This window comes from Danio aesculapii, chromosome 9 (assembly GCF_903798145.1).
Source record: "Danio aesculapii chromosome 9, fDanAes4.1, whole genome shotgun sequence".
Classification (NCBI taxonomy): Eukaryota; Metazoa; Chordata; class Actinopteri; order Cypriniformes; family Danionidae; genus Danio; species Danio aesculapii.
Window position 1 is genome coordinate 22,364,815 of NC_079443.1, and position 23,820 is coordinate 22,388,634.

The 23,820-nt window shown below is 37.1% G+C and overlaps 1 protein-coding gene across 1 annotated transcript in view; it reads left to right on the plus strand.

Annotated features, from left to right (window-relative positions):
* Window positions 1-23,820, plus strand: part of si:ch211-67e16.11 (uncharacterized) — a 45,707-nt gene that overhangs the window by 18,370 nt on the left and 3,517 nt on the right. Inside the window, exons 3-6 of the mRNA XM_056465711.1 lie at window positions 2,628-2,798; window positions 2,911-3,042; window positions 7,999-8,168; window positions 21,362-21,598. Coding sequence (XP_056321686.1) covers window positions 2,628-2,798; window positions 2,911-3,042; window positions 7,999-8,168; window positions 21,362-21,598 — 710 coding nt within the window. The remainder of the gene's footprint in view (window positions 1-2,627; window positions 2,799-2,910; window positions 3,043-7,998; window positions 8,169-21,361; window positions 21,599-23,820) is intronic.

Below are 23,820 nucleotides of genomic sequence, written 5' to 3' on the forward strand. Positions count from 1 at the left end.
ATTTGTGTCTTGGTTCAACAAACATATCCTTATACCAGGTGTAAACAGGCTTCGAAGCTGTCATATTAATGAAGTTGCACCTCATTCACAATACAGCACGCTGATTGGTTCGAACGAAGTCTTTCTCATTAATTAATACTGAAAACTCAAAGACGTCATGTTGTACCGGCCAGTACAGACATCCAGTCTACACGCTGGAATTTACACAAGGATCTAACCGCTGTGACGTAATTTCAACTTTTTTTCAAACCAAAAGAATGAATTTGCCCGAAATGATGCAAAAACAACTAATTTTTACTTTTTTTTGTTAAATATATGTGTCTTGATATAACTGATTCATCTTTGTCATGAAGACAGTAAATCATATTTTACTAGATGTTTTTCAAGACACTTCTATACAGCTTAAGGTGACATTTAAAGGCTTAACTAGGTTAATTAGGTTAACTAGACAGAAAAAAATAGCTTAAAGGGGCTAATAATTTTGACCTTAAAATGTTAAAAAATTTAAAACTGCTTTTATTCTAGCCAAAATAAAACAAGTAAGACTTTCTCCAGAAGAAACAATATTATCAGACATACTGTGAAAATTTCCTTGACCTGTTAAACATCATTTGGGAAATATTTAAAAAAGAAAAAAAATTCAAAGACTTCAACTGTATATAGGACTCAGCATCTCAAAAAAATGTGTTTTGGCGTTTCATGTCCTTTTAAAGGGATAGGTCACACTAAATTTCAAGATTCTGTCATCATTCACTCACCCTTTACTTGTCATAAACCTGTTTGAGTTTCTTTTTCTGTTAAACACAAAAGAACATATTTTGTAAAACGTTGGAAACCTTGACTATGTTTATTTGTCCTACTACAAGTGTCAAATGTTACCAGTTTTTAACATTCTTCAAAATGTCATCTTTTGTGCTTAGTGATTAAAAAAAGAACCCCATACAGGTTTAGAATCACTTCAGTGTGAGTAAATACTAATTTTGGTGAACTAACACTTTAAAAATAGAGATTTATGTAGTGAACAGTTCTTAAAAGAACCATTTGTTACCATATGAAGGATCCAAGAACCTTTGGAACAATGAAAATTTTCCATGGATGTATTTCTTAATGGAACCATCAATGCCATTAAAGAAATTTAGTTTTAAGAGTGCTTAATACAAGAAAAATGTACTTGTAGAACATTATGACAATATTATTAATTACTTGCCATAAAAACACTAAAAATAGCAGTAAAGTGTCATTGTATGGCGTTTCTGTTCATATAATTATAAAACAATCAAAACACAATTTATATATTTGAGCTATTGCAGGTAGTAGAACAATTTTGTTTATTAAAATGTGGCATTTGCAAATGACTGCTATTCATAACAGCTTTTGTTCAGTCATTTTGGATGGTCTAATAATTGGTAATTATAAGATGACATGAATAAAAGTGGGGCCACGTTAACAATGTCTATTCAGAATGTTAATATACAAAAGGCCAATTTTGTAAAATCAATAGTGGAACAAGCTTTTTGTTTGTCACAATGGAGAATTTGTATGAGCTTAATGTGAAATCTGCATGGGATATCATTCTTGGAAAATCTGCTGAACACTGCAGAATGTGATCACAGCCTAATTTACACCACAATATTCTATGATTTGTAATTTCTCATCAAGGTATTGCATCAAAAGGTAAACTACTGTCATTTTTAGCTACTAATAGTCTTCTCTCCCACAATGTAACAGCATAAAAGTGTATGATTTCAAATCTGAAGGGCAAGTTATTGTATAAAGATGGTTTGTTCTGTAGACTTTCGAAAAAAAGGGGCTTAAAGGGGCTAATAATTTTGATCTTAAAATGTTAAAAAAAAATTAAAACCTGCTTTTATCCTAGCCGAAATAAAACAAGACTTTCTCCAGAAGAAAAAAGATTATCAGATATACTGTTAAAATGTTTTCAGTTATTCGAGTTATCACTCGCGACACAACATGAATGCAGCATAAATGTGTGATCACATTAACACTAATGTGTTTTTATTTTCATAGGTTAAAAAGCGGCGAATTTGTATAACCAATGTGAAAATATGCTGAAAATCAATACATTTTGCAGCTTAACATTTCACATCATTTAAAAGGATAGCTTACTCTAAACTGAAAAGTCACCATTTACTCACTATTCACCTACATCACAAACCTGTTTGAGTTAGCCATTTTGAAAAATGTGTGTAACCGGTAATCATTGACTTCCATTGAGGGTGTTTTTCCTATTATGAAAGTCAATGTTTACTGGTTTCCAACATTTTTCAAAATATCTTCTCTTGTGTTTAACAGAAAAAAAACAATCTCAAAGGTTGGGAACCAGGATGAGTAAATCTTGCTCATCAATAATTTTTGTGTGAGCTATCCCTTTAAGTGTTTATTAAGGTAGGACAATAAATCAAACATCAAATATAAAAACACATCGAAAAGGTACTAATATGAACTAATAAGGACTCTTTAAATGTAAACGTGTCTCTTTCGTAAGCTAGTTATCAGTGACGAAAAGTTTTCAGGTCTGAAAATGACTACAAAATAAAGCCATTCTTCCTCTACATTTGAACTCTGCTCAACTAAAAACTAAATCATGCCAATAACATTTGCCGTAGATCATCCAGACTTTGCCAGATGCCCGCAGCCTTTGCCTCTGACCAGCCCCAGTGTGCCCATCTCCAGCTGTGAGCTCAATAAAAACACCCGCCGGTGCCATCAGCAACGCCTGGCCACACACCTGTCCTGCCGCCTCTACCAGACCTGTGATCACGCCGTTCTCCTGTCAGGTACTCAAAGAGCTCGTTTGTAAGATCTGCCTCTATGATGTCAGAAAAGCAGGATTATCAGCACTCTCAGGTATGCTGCTCGCCGCGTAACCTTTAACCCGTGCACGTGCAGGTGGCTGGCAGGAGCAGATAACATACCAGCGGCACGCGCACAACCTGCAGCTCTTCTACCAGATGCTGAGGAACAACGGCTTCCATAAGGACCACGTCAAGACTTTCTTTGCTGGGAATGGACAAGTAGCAGGTCAGAGGATAATTAGTTACACTTTTGATAGAGTGTTATTACTGTAAGTACTAAAACACTATTGAGATACAGAGAAATAGTGATGATGACTGACTCTAAATGCACATATTGAATTCAGAATCAGATTTTGGGTGCAGCAAAATAATTTAACTGGACAGCTGGATGTTTAAATGACTCATTATGGAGGCTTGAGAAAGCCAGCATACTGTTGTACTACATAAACTTAATATCCTTCTTCTTCTGAGGCTAATTTCTATTTGCATCTTCTGCTAGACTGTTCATACGACAACCAACAAACTAACGCCAAACTTGACTCAGGTTGCTATATCTTTTCCAACTGATCTGACTTTTGTAAATTCAGAAAAGTCCCATTGACCTAAAATTGGGCCAATTTGTGACCTCATAACTTTGCGCTAGACTATCATTCAGACTTAAATTTGGGCTCATTTACCTCATTTAAACCAATTTGCCAATCACTGATGACGTTTCAACTTACTAGCCACACCATAGCAACCGCTTACGGCACACTAGCAACTGTCCCATAGACTTCCATTGTAAAAAACTGCCATTGCCTTTACATTGGACATACTAACAACACACCAATTCATACTAACAATATACAAATCCATACTAAAAATAATACTAACGACATACCAATCCATACTAACAAACATACTAATCATACTAGCAACATACCAATTCATGCTAGAACTATGCTAACAACATGCTAATTTATGCTAGAAACAATCTAACAACATACCAATTCATACTAACAATTTACTGATCCATATTAGAATCATACTAACAATCATACTAACATACTAGCAACATGCTGATTCATACTATAAACATACTAGCAACATGTTAATTCATACTAAAGTAATGTTAACAACATGCTATTTATACTAGAAACATGCTAGCAACATGCTAATATACACTAGAACCATGCTAACAACGGGCTAGTTTATTCTAGAAACATGCTAGCATAATTCTAATTCATACTAAAACCATGCTAATTTGCTAGCAACGTCCTAGCAACCACTCCTTAGCAACTGCCTAACAACACCTTGGCAACCACCATGCACCCATTCAGAACACCTTATCCATCAACTAGCAACACTTTAGTAACCACATAGAACACCCTAGCAACCACCTAACAACGCCTTAGTAACCACTCAGAACACTCTAGCAACCGCCTAGCAACTACTCAGAACACCCTAACAACACTTTAGCAACCACCTAGAACACCCTAGCAACTGCCTAGCAACACTTTAGCAAATGCCCAGCAACCACTAAGAAAACACCATAGCAACTGCCTAGCAACCACCTAGAACACCCTAGCAACACCATAGCAACCACCTAGCAACCACTCAGAACACACTAACAACTACCTAACAACATCTTGGCAACAGCCTAGCAACACCTTAGCAACCATTCAGAACACCATAGCAACAGCCTGGCAACACCATAGCAACTACTCCGAACACCCCAACAACTGCCTAGCAACCACTCCAAAAACCCTTGCAACACTTTAGCAAAGACCTAGAACACCTTAGCAACCGCCTAGCAACACCTTAGCAACTGCCTAGCAACCACCTACAACACCCTATCAACATCTTAGCAACCACCTAGAACACTATAGCAACCACCAAGCAACCACTCAGAACACCCTAACAACTGCTTAGCAACATCTTGGCAATGGCTTAGCAAACCTTAGAAACCATTTAGAACACCATAGCAACCACCTAGAACACCCCAACAACTGCTTAGCAACCGCTCAGAACACCCTAGCAACCACCAAGCAACACCTTAGCAACCATTTAGAACACCATAGCAACCGCCTAGCAACACCATAGCAACCACTCAGAACACCCCAACAACTGCCTAGCAACCTCTCAGAACACCCTAGCAACCAGTCTAAATATTCTAGAAACCGCATAGCAACACATTAGCAACCACTCAAAAAACTCTAGCAACACCTTAGCAACCACCTAGCAACCATTCAGAACACCCTAGCAACACCTTAGCAATCTACTTATCTGCCTACTTATCTATCTATGCCAACTGTTTTTAAACTGCTTAAAAACTATTTGAATTTTTAAATTACTTCAAACTTCCAGACTAGGCTTTCTCAAGCCACCATAAAGTTTGTCTACGAACTTAACTTTTCTAGTTTTGATGTTGGTTGTCATAAATTTGACTTTTGAGGACAACAAATACACTTTATTGAACATGTACACATACACTGTTAACAATATCTGCTAACTAACAGTTTCCGTACTTTGTATTTTCCGGTTGTGAATTGCATTATGGTATGTTGAGCTCTGCTGTCGACTTTTGATGTTGGAAAATCAAATGTAGTTTAACAAAGTGACTTTCATTGACATCTTAAATAATATCATGTTTAAGATATATTATGTAGAGAAATACGTCTGTAAAAAAACACTATATCACTTTAAACTATTAAAATGTTCATAAAAGTTACTTTTTCCAGCATTTCAAGGTTAAAAGTTGTCAGAAAAATGATCAAGATTTATAAAAAAAAATTAAACATGAATCATATGCTAATTTACGGATATTTCTTACAGTGTAAACATCCCCTATACAGTATATAACTGCAGGTTAACTGTGTTGATATATATATATATATATATATATATATATATATATATATATATATATATATATATATATATATATATATATATATATATATATATAGAATAGCTTTAACTGTTAAAAATTGTTGTTGTTGTAAATATTCAAATCAATTCACCTTTATTTGTATAGCGCTTATACAATGTAGATTGTGTCAAAGCAGCTTCACATAAAAGGTCACAGTAAATAGGAACAGTGTAGTTCCGTTTGTAGTGTTTAAGTTCAGTTCAGTTGAGCTCAGTTCAGTGTGGTTTAATAATCACTACTGAGAGTCCAAATATTTAAGGGCAAATCCAACGATGCGCAGCTCTACAGATCCCGAACCATGCAAGCCAGAGGCGACAGCGGAGAGGGAAAAAAACCTTTACTAATGGCGGAAGTGAAGAAAAAAAACCTTGAGAGAAACCAGGCTCAGTTGGGCACGACCATTTTAATTTCTCCGCTGGCCAAACGTCTTGTGCAGAGCTGCAGTCTCAGCGGCAGAGGCTGGAAGCTGGCCTCAGCGAAGACTCGTCTGTCTCTGGAGCGTCACAGGAATCAGTCTCATGTTCTCCACTCTTCCATGACCATCACAGTAGCTGTTCAGGATTCGGCCTGGTCCAGGATATAAAAACCCTGGGATCATCTCGTCGTTGGTCTTGGATCGAAATAATTATAAGTTAATCACAGTCATTTCTGTTGAGCACGGGCGAATACTATGGCAAATCAGCTGTGTTTAAGAATGCGTTTAAATGTTAGTGAGAAAATGCAGAGTCACTGATTCGATGACCTTTTATGTGAAGCTGCTTTGACACAATCTACATTGTAAAAGCGCTATACAAATAAAGGTGAATTGAATTGAATTGAAATTGATGTTTTTTTAATTATTTTTAGCATCAAAATTCAGTATCATGATGAGTCTAACATCGTGAACGAATCGGTTCATGAACTTGAGTTTGCTAAATGGCAGCTAAAACGCGTGTTTGGGAAAGAAAACCTTAGCTAACTAGTGCCATTTCCTTTAACTTAGCTGAAAATGAGGTTCGATATCCTTTTTTGTTTTTGATTCGGGGGACGTTCTGGGGGCGGTGTTTGCGTGATGCGCTGCGAGCAACTAGCCCGACAGTGGAAACGCGACATGATTTCGGCCTCATTTGTCAACCTCCCGGGCTATTGGCCCGGCCTGGCCCGATTAAAGCCCTGGCTCGCACTGGCCCGATGCGGCTAATGTTATCTTCTGAGAACTTCCTGACCCCAGAGCTATTCATCATACATGTCGTATATACAGAATACTTAAAGTTAAGCAGTGTGTTTGCTGCTTTTGTACGTTTAGTTTTATTAAAAAGTAAACTTGCTGTCCATTCAGATAATCCTCTTTTCTTTGTCTTCAATGCGCTCAACATAATGTGAACATGTCTATTGCAGAAATGTAAGGCTCAGCCATCAACATTTCTGTCTGTTCCTGCATTCTCTCATTGGGTGCGAGATTTAACGTGACTCCGTTCAGCTAATTTTAAACAGCAAACATTTACATTTTTTAAAAAGTAACTCAAATATTCATACTTATTTTAATGGGTTACTTTACTCGTTACTTAGAAAAGTAATATTATTACATAACTTGAATTACTTGTAATGCGTTACCTGCAACACAGCTTAACTAATAAAGTTATGGCACCTAATAATCTTTACTTTTCTGATTTTGATTGTAATACTTATGTAAAGCTGTATTGAAACAATAATTATTGTGAAAAGCGCTATAAAAATAAACTTGAATGGGCTATATGCACACAGACTTTTATTTTTTTGCGCAGGCAGCCCAAGAGCTTCCGCTGAACTGTCTTTCCATTATGAAATTGTCTCATTTAAGATCTGATTTCTTTAAAAATCAGCGATCTTCACTGCCTGTTAGATATACGATATGAAGTGGGTCTCAGATCGGACAAGAAGCGCTGCATTAAATTCCATTTCTCCCCACCATGCCTTTAAAATATGACAATTTATTTTACTCCAGTATTTTCAATGGAATTTCTTCGCTAGCCTTTTGCTACTGATGACGCTCGTGGTTATAATGGTCTTTCATCTCGTTTTACGCTTAACTAAATGAATTCTTAAGTCTATTTAACTGACTGTATTATAATTAAATTACAACATCGATGCTGTAAAAACAACCATGTGAAATTGAAAATAGTCATATTAAGCTCTTACCGGAGGTTTATCGTTGGCTCTAAAAGTCTAGCTGTGCATAGAGCCCATTGAATTATTAAAAGTGGCATTTGAGCCTGTCGCATTCAGATGTAATAACGCTCTTTATTTCCACAGTTAAAGAGACGGAGGGCATGTATCCGGCCACAGAGAAGGAGGTGATCAGGAATCACATCTCCTACATCTGCCGCAAGCAGCACTGTGTGGATTCCCTGGTTCTCTATCTGAACAGCCCCACACGCAACGACGGCACCATGCTGCTCTGGGACCGCAACAACAACGGCATTGTGAGTGTGTGCTGCTAAACAGACATCCTAATGCTCATATACACTGTCAAAAAAAATCTGCTAACTAACAGTGTCTGTGTGTTGTTATTCACAAGTGTTTTCCATTTATTGACGGTTGTGAATTGCACTATGGGATGTTGATCTCTGCTCCGTCGACTTTTGACGTTGAAAATTTAACTCTACAGTGACATTTTATTAGTTTGAAATAGTATAATGTATACTATATAGAGAAATAAGTTCTTAAAATACAGAAAATGTACTGGCAGTTTATTACAAGTTTATTTTTAGCATAATATACAACACCAACCCAGGCAATATAACACTTTAAACTATTAAAAATGTTCATAAAAGTCACTTATCCAACTTTTCAGGGTCAAAAGTTGTTGGAAGAAAGATCAAGCTCCCATAATGCAATTCAAAAACATAAATAAACAGAGGAAAATAGGGAAAACTGCTAATTTACGATTTTTTTTACAGAGTAGCGTAAAGTCTCGTTCAAAATACAGGATTTGCTAGATGTAGGGTTGTCGTGGGAATTCGTAAAATGACAAATAGGTGTCGGGATAGGTGTTGCCATAGAATTACATAGAAAAGCCGGAGAATGAGAACGGGTTTGATTGGATTGTTTGCATTATGCTGGATGGGCATCCGCTGTGAGAAGCATGTGCTAGATAAGTTGGTAGTTCATTCAGCTGTGGCGACCCCTGATGAATAAACCAACTTAGCCGAAGGAAAATGAATGAATGTTTGCATTATCTAGTAATTACTGTATATGGCAACTGTGTAGCCTTGTATAATGAAGCACGCAGAAGTTACTCTGAAACTAACCAGATTCTGTCAGTCAAAGCAATGAACTTGATGACCCCAAACCAAAATCTGCATGGGGGGATAAAAATTGCTTTGAGCTTTGCAAGTCCTCGCAACTTAACTTTGTACAACAATTAAGGTTTTGGTATTGCTCTGATATTCAGTTAAATTAAATGGATTTTAATACTTTATAATAATAACGAATCCATTTTTAAACAAAGCAACACAGATGTTAGTTTAAAACAAATCCAAAATCAAACCAGTGATTCCAATACTTGTTGGTGCTCTTTGGGTAAGGGATTCATAAATATATACAATGAAATCATAAATCCAAGGCACGAAAATTAAGCTAAATTTTTTAAAAGCCTTTATTATCATGGCTTTTCTATAAAACAGCACCTACGTGTTTCGGCACACTTGCCTTCATCAGGATAACAATGATGATTACCCTGATGAAGGCACGTATGCTGAAACGCGTAGGTGCGGTTTTATAGAAAAGCAATGTTAAGAAAAACTTTTTCACTTACTTTTCAAGTGCCTTGGACTTATGATTTTAACAGCAAGTATGCTTTAAATGAATCAAATGTGACAGCCAAGTCTTTGAAAAAAGTAATAGGAACAAATGCTTTACATTTGAAATAATATAATTGTTATTTGTAGGGAATGTTTCTTGATAGTCAAATCATACTATTAAAATGATTTCCAAAGGATCATGTGACATTGAAGGAGGATGTTGAAAATTCAGATTAGTCATTACATGAATAAACTACATTTTAAAATATGTCAAAAAAAGTGCTCAATTTAAGTTGTAACTATTTCACAACAGTTTTTTGGACAGGAATTTTGCCTCAAGACTAAGGACTAAGACTTTTGAACACTATTGAGCTTATTCTTCAATGTGGAAGTGCGCTCGTTTTTGCAATTGTTTTAGAACTTTCAACTGAGTAGCCAATGGGAGAAATGACTAGGGATATTAAACGGCAGAAAACGGTCACACTACTTGCTCTACAAACAAGTGTTTGCATCAATATACAGAAAAAGCAGAATCATATAATAAGAAAATATCAGTTTTCTGTCTTAACACAGTAAGAGAAGTTTAAGACTGACATAATTTGAAGTGTTTAAAAGCAGAACTAGTGGAATTTTCTCTTCAAAATTACAATTAGTGCAGGAATATTATCAAGTAAAAACTGATGTCTAGAAAAACTGGAATTGGAATGATAAGGCTTCTACAGTAGCATATATCACCAGTCAACATATGACATTGAAAAAGACCTTTACTTGTCTTCTACTATTCTTCCGGAGCTTAACCGTTGTGTTCTGTACACTGCCTGACAAAAGTCTTGTCTCCTATCCAAGTTTTGGGAACAACAAATAATAACGTGACTTCTAGTTGATCATTTGGTATCAGAAATGGCTTATATGAAAAGCAAAGGCCTCTGGATTACGCTTATTTTACTCAAAATATGATCATGCCTTGATTTTTAGTTTTTTAATTAGGAGAGTAAGGTCTGACCTTGCTTAGACAAAAGTCTTGTCACTTAGCAGAAAAAAAGTACAGTATAGAATATAAAGTCATGGTGCAGTGGAAAAAGAATTAATATTGTGTATGACTCCCATGAGCTTGGATAACTGCATCCATACATCTCTGGAATGACTCAAATAACTTATTAATAAAGTCATCTGGAATGGCAAAGAAAGGGTTCTTGCAGGACTCCCAGATTCTTTAGATTCACCTTCAGTGCCTCCTCCATCTTACCTCAGACATGCTCAATAATATTCTGGTCTGGTGACTCGGCTGGCCAATCCTGGAGCATCTTGACATTTGCTTTCAGGAACTTTGATGTTGAAGTATGAGGAGCGCTATCCTGCTGAAGAATTTCCCCTCTCCTGTGGTTTGTAACGTAATGGGTGGGCAGCACAAATGTCTTGATACCTCAGGGTGTGGATGTTGCCATCCACTCAGCAGATCTCTCGCACGCCCGCCTTACTGAATGTAACCCCAAACCATATTTTTTCCTTCACCAAACTTGACTGGTTTCTTTGAGACTCTTGGGTCCATGCAGGTTCCAATAGGTCTTTTGCAGTATTTGTGATGATTGGGATGCAGATCAACAGATGATTCATCAGAAAAATCTACCTTCTGCCACTTTTCCAATGATCAACTAGAAGTTATTATTTGTTGCTCTTACAACTGGGATCGACGATAAGGCTTTTGTAAGGTGTAGTAGTAAAAAAAATTAATAAATAATAATAAAAAAAGAGTTTAAAAAATATATATAAATATCTTAGTTGAGTGTATTTCTTGTAACAGGATTGTACTTTCACAGTCAGACCTCTTTACCTATTTACTTTTGAAGGTGCTGAGTGAGATTTATCTTAAATGTGGCTTTCCAGGAAGCAAAGATGCATAAAAAGAGTTCAGGAATCCCTTATCTTCCTGAAAATGAGTCTACCGTGCTTCCACTATCCCACCACTTCAAAGAGCCCACTAACCAAAGGATACAAGCATTACGCTATGGAAGTTGACTTCTGGTTACTCTTTTCTCAGAAGCGATAAATCTGTAGACACTTTGCACTATGCTGGAGTATTTTTGGGGCAGCTAATGAGGAAACCACCTGTGCAGTGAACATCTAAGACTGTCAGAACATTATTCCCATGTTGAAGATGCAGTACAGAACTTTTTTGGTTAAAAATAGCCCAAAATGAAAGTACATATCTAGCCAGTGTTCTAATGGTAAGCTTGTAATATCTACAGTTGAAGTCAGAATTATTAGCCCCCCTGTTAATTTTTTTTTACCCAATATCTGTTTAATGGAGATATTTTTTTCAACACATTTTTAAACATAATAGGTTTAATAACTCATTTCTAATAACTGATTTATTTTATCTTTGCCATGATGACAGTAAATAATATTAGACTAGATATTTTTCAAGACACTTCTATACAGCTTAAGGTGACATTTAAAGGCTTAACTAGGTTAATTAGGTTAACTAGGCAGGTTAGGGGAATTAGGCAAGTTATTGTACAATGATGGTTTGTTCTGTAGCCTATCAAAAAAATTTAAAGGGGCTAATAATTTTGACCTTAAAATGGCTTTTAAAAAATTCAAAACCGCTTTTATTCTAGCCGAAATAAAACAAATAAGACTTTTTCCAGAAGAAAAAATCTTATCAGACATACTGTGAAAATGTATATTTTTAAATATTTTGAGTAGTAGTGGAGGGCTTTGGTGGGAATCCATACAGAAGACGTCTGCATTTGCTTTTTGTTCGCCGACACTCAACTCAAGTACTGTAATTCCAGAAATACCTGCAGTTACACATTTCAAACAGAGATGGCGACAAAGAGGCAAAATTTAGGGACTGCAGATTTGAAGTCTATGGGCTCTATTTTAACGATCTAGGTGCAGTCTAAAGCGCATTTAGGGCATGTCCAAATCCACTGCTATTATAGTGACAGAAATATATGGTTTGCGCCGTGTCGCATGGTCTAACAGGGTTGTGCTTATTCTCTTAATGAGTTATGGGTGTGTTTTGAGCATAACATGCATTAAACCAATCAGAATCTCATCTCCCATTCCCTTTAAGAGTCAGTTGTGTCAAGCCACATCGCATTTGCTATTCACATGGCGGACTTTGAAAGTGGAAAAACTGAACGCTTCATTAACGAGAAAACAGTTAAACAGACCATCTGCAGCGCGAGGATAAAGAGCGAGCTTCCTTGAGTTATATCTAAACACATGTCCTATTCTTATGATAAAAATGTCTCCAAACCTGTGGACAAATCTAAATTGTTTACATTTGTAAAGATATTTATGTATAGCAATATGTAAGTGTTTGAACCCACATAGGCACATAACTAACGCAGTCTGCGCTGGACTTTAGACCTGTTTTAGATGGTCAATGGCGCGGTCTATTTTAGTTCCTCAAAATAGCAACACGCTAACAATGGCCCTTAACACAGGGTTTTAGGTTTAGGTTTAGGGTTGAGGTAGGTGTAGATGTTAATAAAACAAGTAACTGTAAAGGATAGGTTTGGGGTAGGTGTAAATGCTAATAAAACACAATAGGTTGGACTCTGTGTCATATAGAAGACATTTAATAAATTAATCAAAAGTCCCAGGAGGCTTATATTATTAACGTCTACACCTATGATGTCCCTAAGCCTGTCCCTTAAAGCAGGGCTATTCAATTAGTATGTCATGGGGGCCAGTTCATGAAAAGCATCCCAAATGAGGGGCCGGAGAGATATGACTTGCAATATGAGTGATGAAACAACAGCATTTAAGAGCCCATATGTTATATTTTTGCTCCTTAAGACACCCACGTTGTATTTTTCTAAATTAAAATGTTAATATATTGTATTTTAAACTACATATTATCAGTGCATTGTACAGTAGGCTTTTTTTTATTTTTACAAACATTCAAATCTTGTATTTCAAAGCACAACAAAAGCAGTGCATTGCTGAAGTAGTTTTCTTCTACATTCAGACACATTCATATGTTTTGAACTGCATAATTATGGATGCAACAATTAGATTTTCGTTGTACGATTATATAGTCTGAAGAATAATCATGGTTTCACGGTTATCTAATGTAAATTTAAGCTTTATATTTGGTACATTTTTAAACAAACTGTTGTTATCATGTGCGTTCATACATAATCATTTAAATAATTTGTAATAATTCATCTAACATATCTTTTGTTTACATTGCACTGAAAGCCACGCACAACTCTAATCGTTACAGCATAAGATGTTTTCTACTCGGTGCGTCTGGAAGGCACGAGCACATTGCTCTGCTTGCGCATGCATATTGGTATATATTCTTAAGCCTGTTTCACACCGCAAGTGTGAGCAGAACGTGAGCAGCGCATGTTTTTTTCAGCATCCATGTTAACAGATTAGAGCTTTCATACCGCACGCAGAAGCAGCATGTCAGTGCAAGGCGTGAGCGTTGCTGAAGCAGCAGTGCCACGATAGTTTCGGTGCTGGGTCTATTTTTGCCACGGTGCTCACACTTAAAGTGACACTATTTTGATGGTCCATTTGAGGGTTAGTATACTGTTTGCTTAATATCTGTTGATACTGACATTCAACAGACATTTAGCTGACTATATAAAACTTTGCAAGTACGTCAACTTACACTAACCCTAACTCCAACCTAACAGTCTACTTATAATCTAATTTTGATTATATTTTTGATTCTTATTTTTGATGTCTGTCAGACTATTTGGAGGGCTGGAACAAACTGCCTTGCGGGCCAACTTCGGCCCGTGGGCCGCCAATTGAATAGCCCTGCCTTAAAGTCTTTCCACACTGAAGTCAGAAATTTTCATATCTGTTTTTTTTTCGTATTGGTCTCCGAAAAATTTGTCACACAGAAATCTTGCAAACTGAGTCCAATGCATTTTATAGGATTTGTTGCAAACAATTTAGAATTTGGCCAATTCGAGCAGTGATACTTTGTTCTCCTCTCTTCTTCAATTCTTAAAAAAGAAAGAGGAAATATTGTGTTCATCCAATAAGGAGGTTAACTCTTCTTCCTCTCCATGCGGTGGTTTACTGTATGTATAGGAAGAAGAGATTACCTCCTTATTGGATCAAAGCGCAGTGCGGGATTATCCTGAAATTCAACATTTATTTCAGGAAATCTGTGGCATTTTAATACTTTTCTTGTGATACTGCAGCCCCATAACACAACTTTCCCAAAATGAATCCTGGACACAGACTGGCTGTATGTCAAATGTATGTACACACAGCCCGACATGGGAAAGGGGCATGCCAGGCACTGAAACCTGCATGCAGTAGGCTACAGCAGCGGTGCTAAACCATCCACCACATTCTGTCTATATATTATGCACTTTGTTATCATAAAGTACTCTCTCTGTGCTGCAAGTTTTGCAGTCTAGAGTCCTCATTTATGACACAATACACTACATAACCTACATATACTGTATCAACAACAACAACAGCAGCCGACACCATAAAAACTTAAGACATAAAACAAAACACATAAAACAAGTCTTCAGGTGCCCAGTGCTCTCTCAAAAATGATGGCTCTGAGCTGTTAAAGCAGCTCTCAAAACGCTTTTTACACATGCAAAAAAACTGAAACCAAACCAAATTCAAAAATGTTATGATGGACAAAAGTTTGTAGGCAGTGTGTAAATGGGATTGATTCAATGTGAGGTCAAATTTATATTTTAACGTGAATATTTCTGCCAATAATGTCAGATTTAACGTGCAATTGTAATGTGGATGCTGAGAAAGGAAACATGGATCCATATGCAGGTTTATTAAACAAAGATGGTCAGGCAAGCAATGGTCAACACAGGGGCAAACAGATGTAGACGGGAAATCTAGAGTCGTAGTCATAAACAGGCGGATGGTCAAAAAGGCAGGTATCAGACAACATAAAAAAAAAGCAAGGTTCAAACACGGAAGGCGAGGCAAGGAAAACACGTCGTAATGTTCACAATATTGTATAACAAGACTCAGCAACTAGTGTGTGTGTCTGTGCTGCTTTTAAAGTCCATCTAATCAGTCTTTGAGCAGCTCCCAGCTGAGTGAGTGTAATCAATCATGATCTGGAACAGGTGTGTGTGTGGAACTTGGCATGACTGGAACTTGTAGTCCATATACCAGCAGATTTGTGGTCCGTTAGCAATCTGCAGAGGCTGGATCGCTGGTGATCGTGACAGCAATGACCTTTTCAGTAACCTGATGTGTTTTCTGAACTACGCTCACCCCTTACATTGAAAAAAACCCAAGAATTATTGTTGTACAGTGACACAAAAATTACACTAATTTAATTTCACATGCTTAGTAGCCAAAGTTTTAGTCTTAACCCAACCTATCCACTACGGAAGTTCACCCTACTTGGTTTTCTCCATAGTGCAACAATATATATTTGGATTTAAGATGTAATGTATGGAAAACTGTTTGCAGTTCCAAGCCTCTTCCAATTTGCATTGAGAATATTTTCCTCAATACCTAATTATGAACACTGTTTAGCCATAACACACGTTAAATTAAATCATTTACAAATCAAGGTGTTCAGTACAGTCTCTGAAATGACTGCACCTTAGAAACCAATATGTTAACTATTGATGAAAGCTGAATCGCCGTCTGACCATCTGAGATTAAGCATTGATATAAACATTATGATTTACAAGAGTATTATAGCACACTGTAAGCATACAGTGGGGAAATTAAGTATTAAACACGTCATGTTTTTCCTGGGAATAATATTTCTAAAGGAGCTGTTGACATGGAATTGAATCAGATTTAGGTAAAAACTCAAATAATACAAACATAAAAATTAAACTAAACCCCAAAAAATCTGAAAAATTAGTTCTGTGTAATAACAAGGAAATAACACAAGAGGAAACTACTGACACATATTTAATGCTTTATATAAAAGGCTTTTTTGGTGATGGTAGCTTAAAGACACCTCTCATATGGAGAATGAAGTCACATGAACCGCTCAGGTGTGAGATTTTCAGACAATCATTCATTTTCTTTTTGGCTTAGTCCTTTTATTAATCCGGGGTTGCCACAGCGGAATGAACCGCCAACCTATCCAGCACGTTTTACGCAGCGGATGCCCTTCCAGCCGCAACCCATCTCTGGGAAACATCCACACACACTCATTCACACACATACACTATGGAAAATTTAGCTTACCCAATTCACCTGTACCGCATGTCTTTGGACTGTGGGGGAAATCGGAGCACCCGGAGGAAACCCACACTAACGCTGGCAGAACATGCAAACTCCACACAGAAACGCCAACTGACCCAGCTGAGGCTCGAGACAGCAACCTTCTTGCTGTGAGGCAACAGCACTACCTACTGCGCCACTGCATTCCCGATTTTCAGACATCAACAGTGTAAAAATCTTGATGGTTCTGTGGGTCTCGTCTAGTAAACCTGATCTTTATTTTGTATTTTCTATTGGATTCAAGTCAGGTGATTGGCTGGGCTATTCTACAGCTTGATTTTTTTCTCTGAAAGCATTTGAGAGTTTCCTTGGCTGTGTTTTGGATCACCGTCTTGCTGAAATATCCACCCTAAAGTAGATGTTGGACTGAAGCAGCTAATATTAATTTACAATGACGAAGGGTAGAGGGTTGCTGAAGAACCACTATGAAATTTCAGCTGCTGTCTGGGCTTTCACTACCTTTCTACACCTCCCTTTTTTTATGTGTTCAATACTTTTTTCCCTGCGTCATTTCATTTTATTACGCATAACTAAATTTGCAAACTAATTACATTTGTTTTCTTTGCATTTCTTTGGTTGTTACCAACATCCAGGGAAAATTTCAAGTCAACAGCACCTCTAGAAATATGTTTTCTGAGAAAAATGGTGACCTGTTCAATACTTATTTTCCCCACTGTATATTAATACCATTTGTTGCTTGCTTTTGGCATCTGAGAGAGCATTTAGATCCAGAAACTGAGACACGTGATGTGAGATTAACCAGCAAATGTACAATCCAGAGCATGGTCATTACTTAACAAGAAAGATAAAAGAGATTAGATTGAATTTCATAGAGAAATATAGCACAGTCTTAAGCCCTCGATCTTATTAGGAAACACAGACTGCTTCTTTTATCGTCCCACAATAGAGCAGCCATCCACCTTGTGTCTCTTTCATCTATCATTAATACAATCGTTCCAGAAAAGATGTGCACACATTTAATTATATTGCTTTTATAAAGTACACTCATGTCGCTTCAGCAAAATCCTGCAATCCTTTGCAAAAGGTGGTCAGTAATCCTGGCCATATGTTTAGAGTGGGGCAAACAGAAGGGAGCAGACTGTGCAGTAAAGCTCGCCCTTCCATGACAATAGTGACAGACTCTCTTGGGACAAAGGCAACAACCTGATCCCCAGACAGGGATGTAGTGACAAAAGGAGGGGGCTTGAGAGACAAGGACCACACAGGATCAGGGCCACCAGACGCTCGGCTTCCCACAGGAAAGCTGCTGATTTCTCTTTCAAGTAGAAAGTGTGGATAACTGTTCATTTCAACAACTGCCGTGAGCGTAAATGCCAGAACAAATCAATGTTATTCTCTTGATGTGCCTTGCAACGAACTACAGTCATTGAAGTGATACAATTGAAAATAAAAATACAAAAACAACAAGTAAAATAAATTTATATAACAATTAAATGATTAAAAAAATACAAATTTCACAATTAATTTGATACTATAATCATCGGATCGATTATTTTCGCACCGAATGACTGTCTAGATCGGCGTTTCTTCGCTGTGTTCATTTTGCATGATGAATCTGTGACAGGAGGATACACACTATACAACTACAAAACAATCACAATTAATGATGCTATCTAATACTATAATCGTCAGATCGATTGTTTACACACTGCATCACTATCTAGAGTGGCGTTCCGTTGCTGCTGTGTTCATACTGCATGATAGATCTGAGACAGGAGGATACACACTTCATGACTACAAAGCAATCGCAATTAATGATGCTATTTGATACTATAATCGTCAGATGGACTGTTTATACACTGTATGGCTATTTAGAGTGGCGTTCTGTTGCTTCTGTGTTCATACAGCATGATACAGGAGGATCACAATCACAATCTGTTTGATACTATAATCGTCGGATCGACTGTTTTCGTACTGAATGACTATCTAGAGTGGCGTACTGTTGCTGCTGTTAGATGATAGATCTGAGACAGAAGGATACACACTATATAACTACAAAACAGTCACAATTAATGATGCTATTTGATACTATATTCGTCAGATCGACTGTTTACACACTGCATGACTATCTACAGTGGCATTCAATTGCTGCTTTGTTCATATTGCATGATAGATCTAAGACAGAAGGATACACTTCATGACTACAAAACAATCACAATCTGTTTGATACTATAATCGTCAGGTTGACTGTTTTCGCACTGCATAACTATCTAGAGTGGCGTTCCAATGCTGCTGTGTTCATACTGCATGATGGATCTGTGAAAGGAGGATACACACTGCATGACTACAAAACAAATGTCTGACGACTCTGGCACAAAAAAAGGCATACTAGAAGTGACAAAATCACATGCAAGACTGGAAATGGTACCCTGCAATAAACATTTTAAATAATTAGCCATTTAAATGGTCTGTGCGATGAATGATGATTTACAGAGAAAGGCCAAAACAAAAAGAAGCTTATGGAGGAGGAAATGTTTGGGGAGATGCATGGAATGAGGACTGCGCATTGTGCAAAGAGAGAAAAAAAAATAGTTGGAGGTCATTAAATAATTTTCAATGTGCTGCTGATCAAGCTAATGTTTCTTTGTTTCAGTTTAATGTTACTGTAAAGCTTATTCATTCTGATATTGTGGTCTGCAACTCTCAGAAATCTCCACTGACCTGTATCCATCTCTCTCATTGGCTGTTTTTCAGTCAGAACACTTTCACACAGCATGATTTTGAATTGCAGACAGGTTCAGGTATTTAGATTTTGGGATTTTGTCGGCGATTTCACAAAACCTGGAGATCAAGCAAAAACCAGGGTTAAAACTGTGCAGTGTGAACTCGGCATTTGTAATATACTTTTTAAAAAAATGATTAATACATACTATTTTCATACTTTAATTTAGCAAGGATTCATTCTAATTGAAAAAGTAAAACTAAATGCATTTCTTTATTATGTTGACGCACTAACCACTACACCACTGGCGCAGACTAACTAAATGCATTTATAATGTTATATTACAATGATATATGACTCTAAAATAAATTAATACTTTTGAAATTTATTGAAAAGTGCTAAAAATGGATCATGGTGTCAAAAATCTGCATACAATCAAATTATCATGTACAAAATTATCAAATTACTAGAATGAGTTCTACAGGATCATATGATACTAAAAAGTATTGATGTAGAAAATTCAGCTTTCCTAAATAAGAAAAAGAAATATGATTAACTATTATTATATTGTTTTCTATTTACATTTTCAATTTCAGAAAACGTAATTTAACAAAACTGCTGTTTTTAAGGTACAGTGTATCCGGAATGTATTCACAGCGCTTCAATTTTTCCACATTTTTTAATGTTACAGCCTTATTCCAAAATGGATTAAATTAATTTATTTAATCAAAATTCTACACACAATACACCATGATGACGATGTGAAAAAAGATTTTTTGAAATTGTTGCAAATTTATTAAAAATAAAAAAACTGAAAAATCACATGTACATCAGTATTCACAGCATTTGCTGTAAAGCTCTAAATTGAACTCAGGTACATTCTGTTTCCACTGATCGATCTTAAGTTGTTCCAGCAGCTTCATTGGAGTTCACCTGTGGTAAATTCAGTTGATTGGACATGATTTGAAAAGGTATACACCTGTCTATATAAGATCCCAGGGTTGATAGTGCATGTCAAAGCACAAACCAAGCATGAAGACAAAGGAATTGCCTGTAGACCTCCGAGACAGGATTGTCTCGAGGCACAAGGCAAGGCAAATTCTGCTGCTCTGAAAGTTCCAATGAGCACAGTGGCGTCCATCATCCGTAATTGGAAGATGTTTGGAACCACCAGGACTCTTCCTAGAGCTGACCAGCCATCTAAGCTGAGTGATCAGAGGAGGTCAGGGAGGTGATAAATAACCTAATGGTCACTCTGTCTGAGCTCCAGCGTTCTTCTGTGGAGAGAGGAGAACCTTACAGAAGGACAACCATCTGTGCAGCAATACACCAATCAGGAGTGGCCTTGAGCGGCCCAGTCAGGGCCCAGACCTAAATCCTATTAAACATCTATAGAGAGATCTGAAAATGGCTGTACACTGTCACTTGCCATCCAACCTGATAGAGCTTAAGATGTACTGCAAAGAGGAATTGGCAAAGATTCCCAAAGAGAGGTGTTCTAAGCTTGGGGCATCATATTCAAAAAGACTTGTAATTGCTGCCAAAGGAGCATCAACAAAGTATTGAGCAAAGGCTGTGAATACTAATGTATATGTGATATCATTATGGGGTATTGTATGTAGAATCTTGAGAAAATAAATAAATTTAATCCATTTTGGAATAAGGCAGTAACATAAAAAATGTGGAAAAAGAAGCGCTATGAATACTTTCTGGATGCACTGTATTTTGATAAAAAAACTGAATGTTGAACTTAAAAAATCTTCTGAACAGCAATGTATTTTAATGTTCTCATCGTATTGCTGTGAGCACAGTTTAAAAATGCAACATCCACAAGGGTCCTTACATTACACATATTTTACATTAAACTGTGCCAAGAAACAATTTCTTAAATCACAGTAAATCCACTGTAATGTATGGACTCTCATGGATAGCTTATATTAAGATGTCTTGTTTTTTTTTTTTTTTAACCCCCCAGGCAGATCTGAAGGAGCGTTACTCTGTGGGTGAACTGCTGGCGGATCTGGCTGGGTGCAGGGCCAGTCGAGTGCTGCTGTTTGTGGAGCAGAGCTACAGCGGGGCGCTCAGCAAGAGACTGATGGGATCTCTCAAACACGTCAACGTCGTGCTGCTGAACGGCCTGCCCTGGGTGCAAACCGCTGAGTTCTGGGCTTCTCTGCACCCGACCCAATGCCTCATAGACCACCTCAGTAAGGTGAGGCTTAAAATGGCCATACTTTATTAATCTAGCCTGTATGGAAAAATGGATACAGGCAAAAAAACTCATCTGGGGTTTGGGTCATCAATCAAAATGAAATCAATAAAAGTCATACAGAATGTAACCAAATTTTAGTTACACTGCAGGAATGTTTCTCAAATATTCTGAAAATGGCAGAAATTAATTATGTCAGAAATGTCAGATTTTTTTTTATGCTATTGCTTTGCTCTGAGTGAACATGCCAAACTTGCAATCAAAGACCACAGGCTTTAGCCTTGCATTATAGGAATCATTTAGGATTCCCTAAATTTTTCCCAAACATCCAAAATGTGGCCAAAATCTCAGTGTAAGCATGGCTAAAACTAAGTATTTGTGTCCTCTGCATCCAGTTATTTTAGTTCAGAAGTGTCCAGTCCTGCTCCTGGAGGCGGAATGTCCAGCACAGTTTATCCCCAACATCAATTAAACACCTGAACCAGCTAACCAATGTCTTCAGGCAACTTCAGGGTTTGGCCAGTTTCAGGGAGGTAGACTGAGGCAAGTTTAAACTAAACTCCAGGACACCAGGCCTTCAGGAATAGACTGGACACCCTTGTCTTAGCTGGACTGAAAATAGCCCATTATGTTGCTTGATAACGCAAAACTGGCATTCAATATCATATCATTTGAATTCAATATAATCATCATAAACACACTAGCTTGCAGTGCAATATTTTTACTATTTATTATGCACTTTGTTATTCTTCTACTACATTCAGTGGTTATTGAATTGGAATATTTCGCTACTATATTCTACTAATCCATGGTAGAATGAACCATGAACCATACAAAGAACTATGGTTCATTTTTGCCTACCAACCTTACTGTCTATTGTAAAAGTGGTGGCTCCTGTAGCATGCACAATTGACGATTCTCTGTCAGCCAATCAAAGCACACTTTAGGCCCCAGACATGTGATAGGTATTCCAATGGAAGAGAACCAATAAAACGTTTGACTATATTGGTACCATTCACAATTTCTGACAACGGATATGGAAAATAATTCTGTTCAAGGAAAGAAACCAGCCGAATACAGGTGTTAAAAGCGAGACCTAAAACACTTTCAACTATGCCAAAGGTAGTTGAATATGTGCTATATTGGGTTGCTTCCATAGTGTAATTCAAGCAGCCACAAAAGATCAGCTAATCTCGGTCTACTGATCTAAAATGCGATGGTTATAGGACATATTGTGAGAAAGTGCACCAAAACAATACTGAGCTGGCTTGTATCAAAACACAGATCACGATCAAAATCGTATTAGTTGCCATCCACATCCTTTTCAGTTGTTTTCTTTTCAGCTTGGTCAGACTGACGTGGGTTCATTCATTCAATGGTTGAGCACTTATGATGGGATCACTTAACGTGCATGTCAATACAGGAAGTCAAAACTTTGACATTTAAGATTTCCAGTGAAACAATTTTAATCTGTTTTACATACAAAACTATCTTAAAAAGGCTTAGTTCAGGGGTTCTCAATCTCGGTCCTAGAGGCCCGGTGTCCTGCAGATTTTAGTTTCAACCCCAATCGGACACACCTGTGCTAGCTAATCACGCTAACTTGAAAGCTCTTGCTTTCTAGAAACATCCTTGCAGGTGTGTTGAGGTAACTTGGAGCTAAAATCTACAGGATACTGGACCTCCAGGACTGAGTTTGAGACCCCCAGGTATAGTTCATTAAAAAAAAAGAAAATTCTGCCATCACCCTTTAATTTTTCCAAACTCGTTTGATTGTCTTTCTTCTGGTAAACCCAAATGAAGTTACTGAAGAATGTTGGAATTAACTATGCAAGTCAGCAGCTACATTTCCATCCAAAGATGCTATTTAGACTTATGCGCAAAACTGGAATATCACATAAAACATTCCCATTTCCATTCAACAAGTCAAAGAGAACAATATCGCCACTTCCTGATAACCTGACACTGAATATTAAAAAGAAAAATGGAATTTATTGCAGCAGGAGAAGTAGCTGTGGGCCGATGCGATGCGAATGCTGAAATTTATTAAGTAAATGTGTTTTTATTGTAGTTTATACAATTTTTTCTTATTGGCTAAAAGTTTATCCTACTCATTTGTGCGCATTTTTAAAATGCATCTGTTTTTATGCTCATTTTGGCCTAATGGAAATAACGGATGGTGAAGTAGTTATTGGTTGCTTTCTGCAACATTCTATAGACCAATG